The 9,438-nt window shown below is 39.1% G+C and overlaps 1 protein-coding gene across 1 annotated transcript in view; it reads right to left on the reverse strand.

Moving 5' to 3' along the window:
• Positions 1–3,092: 3,092 nt before the first annotated feature.
• Positions 3,093–9,438, reverse strand: part of SOSTDC1 (sclerostin domain containing 1) — an 11,974-nt gene continuing 5,628 nt past the window's right edge. The window contains exon 2 of the mRNA XM_075316881.1: positions 3,093–4,267. Coding sequence (XP_075172996.1) covers positions 3,825–4,267 — 443 coding nt within the window. The 3' untranslated portion in view covers positions 3,093–3,824. The remainder of the gene's footprint in view (positions 4,268–9,438) is intronic.

Genomic DNA, 9,438 nt, shown 5'->3' on the forward strand with positions numbered 1-9,438 from the left:
CCCTCCCCCCATAGGGAGGGACAGGACAAGAGTGAGATGAAACCCCCAGAAAAAGACAGCAGAAACAGAAGCTCTGTTACTTAAAAAACACAGACAACCACACACACACACACACACACACACACACGGGATAAGACAATAAGGGATTACGAGGAAAACAAGAGCAGTAAGGAGGTACAAAACAACATGGGTAAACTCCACAATCACTCCAAGCAAAAAGCAACAAATTCACCAGAAAGTCTGGGACACCAAAGATCACAGACCAACACAGAATAAGCTATAGCTGGCATGGGTAGAAGATTTCATCCAGCATAAATAGGAGGGGAGCAGATGTGATTGGCTTCCCCACCACATGTGATTAAATGAGCCTCACAAGCAGACTAGCAGAAATTAAGGCTATGTGCGCACTAGAAAAGTGATTTTTCTCAACTAAATTTCTTGAGAAAAATCCGCAGTGTGCGCACAGCTATTTTTTTTTCACATAGGATTTGCTGGGAAATGTCTGCACAAAGATTGCAGACATTTCTCAAGAAATGTCCGCGGCAAATCCGCGGGTAAAACGCACTAGTGCGCACATAGCCTAACTCTTGCTAGCCTGCCTATGAATCAGCACACAGCAGGTCGACCCTGAGTCTGCCTATCTTGATCCCAGACACCAGAGAAACCATCAGGCAAGGTGTCAGAATCTGCGATCAGAACAGAGAGTGACACCGCCATGACAGTTGGTGATGTTTGTGCAAAACTCTGTTTGAGAGTAACAAAACTTAAGTGGACTCATCAGCAATGTTTCAGGAGGGGTAATCAGAGGTATTGATGCACTTTTTAGGTCATTTTTTAAAGATTAAAATTATATCTATATTGTCCCAATCTGTTGCTTCTTTGCAAAGAAATCTGTACTTTTAGCCATACATAAATTAGACTGCAAGTGCACTGGGTGTTGCAGGTGCACTTGCAGTTCACGGCTCCTCTTCAATTTTTTTTTGCTTGATTGAGAGCAAAAATAAAACGCTACTGTCTTTGGATAATGTCACTGGCAAAAGTCTTTGATCTAACTGCCAACCAAGCAGCAAGGAACAGAGCACAAGCCACAGACTGCAAGTGCATTTGAAACACCCAGTGCACTTGCAGTCTGATTTACATATGGATACAATTACAGATATGTTTGCTATAAAACAAAGGATCAGGATGATATAGGCATCATTTTAGTTGTTGAACAGTGACCTATACATCACTACCTTCGTTCACTTAAATTATGCTGACAGGTTAAAGGGGTCTTCCTATCTACAATCAACTTAATAGTGCACGCTATAAATGTCTGACAAGTAGGAGGGTCACATGTTGGACCCCCACTTAGCACTAGAATGGGCTTTTACTCCTGCATTCAGCACTTAAGAAGAGTTGAGGTGGCCCATGACTCTCTCCATTATAGTCTATGGATGTTCACATAAGAGCAACACAAGGAATAAACAGAAACACAGATGTAAAATCTCAATTGCACAATATAGCTTTTTAATAAACATTCAGACACGTGTCCTGTACTAATAAAATACAACAATAAAAATATACCACAAATACTACAGAATTATTTTACAATATCTACACAAAGGTGAAATGCGCTCTACTTACAAGGCGTAAGAAAATACTTTGATACATAAAAAAATGCTGTATGACATATAATGTACTGTACAATGTAAAAAAATACACATTCAAAAGCTATAGGAACCTTTCCCAGGCGAGGAGGACTACCGGTCACAGCAACGTGCGACCAGCCCGAGCCGGAGCAGAACACGCACGTAACCAACAGGGACAAATAAATAATGTCATTACATTTATAACAGGTCACTTAGGAATTCAAGGACAATTCTGTAAAAGAAGAAATACTTAGCAATTAAAATAAAGGGAACTTTTTGAAGTTTGATGACATTCTTTTTCGCAACACATATATACAGTATATATATATATATATATATATATATATATATATATATATATATATATATATATATATATATATATATATATATATAAAAAAAAATTTTTTTGAATTCTTAATTTGATTCCCCCCCCAAGAAAATATTTAATGTCAAATTTGTTTAATATATTTTCATAAGTTAATTATTTTAATTAATTATTTTAGCTAAATATTCAATATATATAACCCCAAAGTGGGGTTGGATATATATATAATTTTTATTTTTTTGAAAAACTTTTTTTAATATATATTTTCTAATTTCATTAATTAATGAATTATTTTAGTTAATTTTAATTTTATATAACATCAGAATTAACAAAAATAATTCATTACATTAATTAAATTAGAGATCTAGATGAAAAAAACATTTTTTATTATATAATTATAATTTTTATATATATATATATATATATATATATATATAAAGTAATTGGCAAAAATGTCCCTTTAATAAAAAGTAACAAAGAAAAACCAAATTTTATATTATATATATTATATATATATATATATATCTTTCCCTCAAACAATTTATTTACAATTTCTTTTTGTTTTTTTATATTTCTCTACTTTAATTAGTTTAATAATCTTATATATAATATTAATAATATAATATTAATAATATATATTAATTATATATATATATATATATATATATATAAATTTAATTATTTTATTAAACTAATTAAAGTAGAGAAATATAAAAAACAAAAAATAAAATTGTAAATAAATTGTTTGGAGGAATATATATATATATATATATATATATATATATATATATATATATACATATATATATATACATATATATATATTTTTTTTTTTGTTACTTTTTTTAAAGGGGCAATTTTGCCAATTACTTTTAATATACATACAGTATATATATATATATATATATATATATATATATATATATATATATATATATAAAATGTATACAGCATATATATATATATATATATATATATATATATATATAAAAAAAATAAATAATTTTAATTCAGATTTTTTTTTAAAAAAAAAAATATATATATATATATATATATATATATATATAAATTTATATGTATATATATTTTTTTTTAATTTAATTCATTTTTTTATTAAAATAATTAAAGTTGAAAATCATAGGAAACAAAAGTAAATTGTCTGGGGAGGAGGATTTTATTTATATATATATATATATATATATATATATATATATATATATATGTGTGTATGTATGCATACACAGTGTATATATATTTTGTTCCTTTTTTGTAAGGGACATTTTTGCCAATCACTTTTTAAAATCCCTTTTGTAATAGTATTTTTTTTTATTAGTATGTTTACTGAATAATTACATTGTTTTTATTTAAACTAAAACAATTTGCATATTTTCATGTTGTCTAAAAGTAAAAAAAAAGAATTTGAAATTTAAATTGATGGCTCGGTTGTTTGGCTATATGTCTTGACACCTGTTGTGTGTAATATGTAATTTATTGGCTATTTTCCATTATATATATATTTACTTTTTTTTCTCCATAAAATAAGGTTATAATAATAATAAAAACAATCATTTCTGCTTGGCTATTCCTTGGGATATAGAAGAAGGGATTTATAAATTATTTTCACTTTTTTAATCTGTCCACAGCACCCCTGACCCTGTCCACAATAGTATTAAACATAAAACTGTTTCCCATATATTTATCATTTTTAATTAACACATTTTCAGTCCTTCAAAAAGAATTCGCTATTAACAATAATGGTGCGTTGAAGGATGATTGTAGCTTTTTCAACCAACGACCTCTGGAAGTTTGGAGGTTTTTTGCAGTTCTTTAGGGGACAATGTCTTTGTTGCTCCAGCGCCCTGGGTCTAGCTGGATATGAATTTGCTGATCTTACTTAGTCTTTTCTTATCTCGGTTGCTGTGGGTATGATGATGATGTTGGTGGGCATGGGCGGGTTTTAGAGGGGACACCCCTTCGTAGTTGTGGCTCGATTCGTTGTGCTGCCTCGTGTATCGCTTGCACTTGCAGGAGGTGACCACGGTGACTTTGTAGGTTCTGGTGGTGCCATCCGCACATTGGAGCTGGATGCGTTGAGTGCGCGTCTTGTCGTTGACGCATCTCCATTCCTGGGAGCTTCGACGACTCCAGTATTTCAGGCCATAACCTCCTCCGATCCAGTTGGGAAGAATAGGTAGCGGAAGACATTCTCCGGCACAGACTAGCTCCTTTAAGGGTCTTAGGCTGGTACATTGGCCATCAGAAATGTACTTGGTGGATCTCAGTTCTCGACACCCAACTTGATGGTGGCCTAAAAGAAGAGCAATAAGAGTAAGGGTTAATGAATGGGTCAAGGATGATTTATATGTAGAACTAATTAAAAATTCCAGTAATGTCTTGGAAAACAGCTCTACATTACCCTGACATGGACCGATGTCTCAGCCCAAAAACGAATCATGAGCCAACCATGGGGTGGAAGTGTCACACAGTGTTTTGCTCTAAACCCGCTGAGTGACATGGCAACATCTGACACTGTTCACACTGCAGAATCTGACACTCCTCACTATACTTTCTCTGGTGCTTCTGAGCTACACAGACAGACTCAGGCGTCGACCAGTTGTGTTCTCATTAGTGATTTGACTTGCAGGAAATCATTTCTGCTATCCTGCTGGTTTCCTCTTGGATCACATGTTGTGGGAGACCTATCACAGTCACTCCCTGTCTTTTTAAGATGGCGGAGCCTGTCTTCCAATGCCAACTATAGCTTTATGCTAAACCGGTCTGTGTCCTGCTGTATCCCAGTCCTGCTGGTGATTGTATTCATTTGTGCGTGCAGTTGTTGTGGAGTTCTCCTGCTGTCTTGTTGTTTCCTCCATGCTCTTATTTTGCTCCTTAGGTCTTTTTGTCTTGTACGTGTGTGTGTGTGTGTGTGTGTGTGTGTGTCTGTGTGTGCCATGAGATAGAGATTTGGATACCTGTTTGTTTTTTTCTGTTGGCTTTATCACTCTTGCCCCTGCCTTCCCCAGGGGATGAGGGGAGGGGGTATAAGATCAGGGCTGGTGAAGAACAGGGCAAGGAAGGCGGTTCAGACATCCTCACCATCAGAAGTAACTCTGGAGTTAGGAAAAGCTAGGGTTCCCTAGTCTGAGGTCCCCTGCTCTCCACCCACACCATTACAGGTAGGGAGCACATCTCATCAGGAGGGATCTCTACTGCACAGACTGTTCGATAAAAGCTTTTGGTCTGAAGATGGGCCGTTGGCCAATGACTACTGGTGTCAATGAGGCATCTACCCCTCCATGGTCTCCTCCATGATGAATGAACATATTTTCTGCTAATCTTAGCCAAATAATGAGCAATCACCTCTTGGATGTGAGCAACTAAAGAAGTTGACCATTCCCTTTTGCAGAACCCAACTTTGTTGCAACAATGTTATTTGAGACATGCAATAATGATACATAGGGAAACATAATATCAATGTAAAACAGTAGGAAATGGATTCTTAAATTCTTAAAGAAAGCTCAACGTGTGAAGTATACGCCAAGACTACAGCAAGTTGTGCCCTGGGCAAGTGCCTACAGGCCCTACTGGATGTGATGACCAATTACCTCTCCCTGATAAACCTCCGAAATCCGGACATAATCATGTTTACATGGAACCTGAGATCCCGGTAAAAACAACAACGGAGAAAACGGGCGAGTTGTGAACGGACATGGCCCTTTAAGTGATGAAAGTGATGGAAACCCTCCACTAAGGACACTAGGTCACCCCCGCACCTCTCACCCACTCGTCCGCACCTGTCACCCACTCGTCCGCACCTCTCACCCACTCGTCCGCACCTCTCACCCACTCGTCCGCACTCTTCCTCGCCACCATTTACACATTTTGTAACTTTGGTGAGGAGACGTCGATAACTTTTTAATTTTTCTTGTTGATGATTAATGGGTGATGGAAAGACGCCAAATGTCATTTTTGCTCATTGTGGTCCCGGTTCTCCCCTCCCCCTCATCAGACAGATTCAGGTTGGTGGTGGCCCCCGGGGGCCGAGCGCTGGGTGCCAGAGAGCTCAATAAAATCCCTATATGTCTACATCTGCCAAAGGCCCCGAGGCCCGGGAATAGTCAGCCAGGAAGTGCAGAGAACGCTGGACCCAAATCAAAGACTTCTTGTTTCCAATCATTCCTGACATTGCAGAAGTGTCACAGACAGGTGAGAGGGGAAGCAGCTACTACCACAGCTCCTGACAAGCCGCGCAGCAGAGCCCAGTCTGACAGATGTAGCAGAGCTGAGCCAGATCTCATAAAGTTTAATATAAAGTAGTGTGCAGTATGACAGATGTAGCAGAGCCCAGTCTGACAGATGTAGCAGAGCTGAGCCAGATCTCATAAAGCTTAATATAAAGTAGTGTGCAGTATGACAGATGTAGCAGAGCCCAGTCTGACAGATGTAGCAGAGCAGAGCCAGATCTAATACAGCTTAATATAAAGTAGTGTGGAGTATGACAGATGTAGCAGAGCTGAGCCAGACAGATGTAGATGAGCAGTCAGATCTGATAGAGCTTAATATAAAGTAGTGTCAAGTATAACAGATGTAGCAGAGCAGAGCCAGGTCTAATGGAGCTTAATATAAAGTAGTTTGAAGTTTGGCAGATGTAGCAGAGCTGAGCCAGACAGGTGTAGCAGAGCAGAGTCAGATCTGATAGATCTTCATATAAAGTAGTGTGGAGTACGTATGACAGATGTAGCAGAGCAGAGTCAGCTCTAATAGACCTTAATATAATGCCAATGTATCTAAAGCGCTGTGGAATTAATAGCGCTATATAAATGAATAAAATTATTATTATTATTATTAATATAAAGTAGTATAGAGTATGATAGATGTAGCAGAGTTGAGCCAGTCAAATGTATCAGAGCAACTGATCTAACAGACCTTAATATAAGGTAGTGTGGCGTATAACAGATCTAGCAGAGCTGAGCCAGACAGATGTAGCAGAGCAGAGTCAGATCTAATATCCCTTAATATAAAGTAGTATAGAGTATGACATATGTAGCAGAGCTGAGCCAGACAGATGTAGCAGAGCAGAGTCAGATCTAATAGAGCTTAATATAAAGTAGTGTGGAGTATGACAGATGTAGCAGAGCAGAGTCAGATCTAATAGAGCTTAATAGAAAGCAGTGTGGAGTATGACAGATGTAGCAGAGCCAGACAGATGTAGCAGGGCAGAGTCAGATCTAATAGAACTTAATATAAAGTAGTGTGGAGTATGACAGATGTAGCAGAGCCAGACAGATGTAGCAGGGCAGAGTCAGATCTAATAGAACTTAATATAAAGTAGTGTGGAGTATGACAGATGTAGCAGAGCTGAGCCAGACAGAGGTTGCAGAGTCAAGTCAGATTAAAAAATGCTTAGTATAAATTTGCCAAGTCTGACAGATGTAGCAGAGCTGAATCTAATATATGTAGCAGAGTGAAATCTGACTAGTGAAGAGACAAGTCATATAGTGGTGCCGAGTCTGATGTTAAGGCTCAGTTTGTCAGATGTCGCAGAGTCGAGCCCCACAGATGTAGCAGTATTCAGTCTCAGATAAAGTTAGTCTGACAGATGTAGGAGAACCAGGTCTTACATGTGTAGCAGAGCTGAATCTGTCTAATGTAGCAGTACTGATTCAGAATGATGTAGCAGAGCATTGTCATATGCATCAGTGTCGAATCTGATGTGACAGGTGTAGTAGAGGGGAGTTTGATATCTGGTATAATGCTTTATGTGGCTATTACATAGGACTGCTGGTGATTGCTAGTGGCTGACAATTAAAAAAAGAAACCCTGTCCTCGATATAATGTGCTAGCCCCTGTGCAGCGCTGAGTGTGCGCTGCTGCTGCTGTTATGCTTTCATTCACTGACATCAAGAAGACACCCCGACATCTGTGAGAAAATGAACTACAAAATACATTACAAAGCTGAAGAATCCTCTTATTCATTAATTTAACCTTATTTACGTTAAAATGAAAAACCTCTGAAAACGACCAAGTCAGCTCTGCTACATCTGTGGAGGTGAGGTAGGATGAGTGGTGGTCCGGGAAGGGGGGGGGGTCTATGAGAACATGTAACTAGAGATGCAGGAATATTGCCTCTGTTACATTGTAACATCTTTTGATAACATTCCATTCACTGTGTCCATGTAAAGAAAGATTTACATAGGACTGCAATTAGAAACGAGTTCCTTAAAGAGGATCTCTAGGTTATGGAAATCTAATAGACTTTGTGTTTTATTCAATATGTTCAAAATCTCTGCTTGCTGTCAGCAAATACACCAGGCGATGACATCACTAGCCCCCCTGCACCAGGTGATGACATCACTAGTCTCCCTGCACCAGGCGATGACATCACTAGTCTCCCTGCACCAGGTGATGACATCACTAGTCTCCCTGCACCAGGCGATGACATCACTAGTCTCCCTGCACCAGGCGATGACATCACTAGCCCCCCTGCACCAGGTGATGACATCACTAGTCTCCCTGCACCAGGCGATGACATCACTAGTCTCCCTGCACCAGGCGATGACATCACTAGTCTCCCTGCACCAGGCGATGACATCACTAGTCTCCCTGCACCAGGCGATGACATCACTAGCCCCCCTGCACCAGGTGATGACATCACTAGTCTCCCTGCACCAGGTGATGACATCACTAGTCTCCCTGCACCAGGTGATGACATCACTAGTCTCCCTGCATCAGGTGATGACATCACTAGTCTCCCTGCACCAGGTGATGACATCACTAGTCTCCCTGCACCAGGTGATGACATCACTAGTCCCCCTGCACCAGGTGATGACATCACTAGTCCCCCTGCACCAGGTGATGACATCACTAGTCCCCCTGCACCAGGTGATGACATCACTAGTCCCACTACTCTTCAAAAGACATGGTGTTAAGCCAGAAATGTTAACATATAGTGCAGTCTTCTAGTATGTAAATATTTTGGGCTCCTGAGATACTGTCCTCTTAGCAGCCTAATGTAGCCTAGAAATAAAGCTACTTGTTCCTCGCCCACCTCCTGCTGTGTCCGGCTCAGGTCTGTGCTGTGTGCACACTGTCAGATGGAGATATGGAGATACCTGCAGTTCTGGGTGCGCTCACTGACAGGTCAGAGTTAGCTCTGTAGGACCTGGGCAGTTCAGTGGTGATGCATGTACAGGAGAAAACTCAGCTCTGCTACATCAGCCGTCTCAGCTCTGCTGAATCTGTAAAGCGCTTCTCTGCGCATCTGGAAAACTATGTCACTCGCAGTCCCAGCCCTGCTACACCTAAAAAGCGCAGCTCATGTTATAGACATTGTCGGCTCTGCTGCATGTGGGCGGCTCTGCTTTTCCGCACTTGGTAATTTCCTGCCTCTGCTCTGCTACACTAGGTATCTCTGCTAGGCACCATCTCACTTCTACACATTTGTCATTTAGCTCTGCTACATCTGGAAAGCTCTATCCT

This window comes from Anomaloglossus baeobatrachus, chromosome 6, assembly GCF_048569485.1.
Source record: "Anomaloglossus baeobatrachus isolate aAnoBae1 chromosome 6, aAnoBae1.hap1, whole genome shotgun sequence".
NCBI classification, from domain to species: domain Eukaryota; kingdom Metazoa; phylum Chordata; class Amphibia; order Anura; family Aromobatidae; genus Anomaloglossus; species Anomaloglossus baeobatrachus.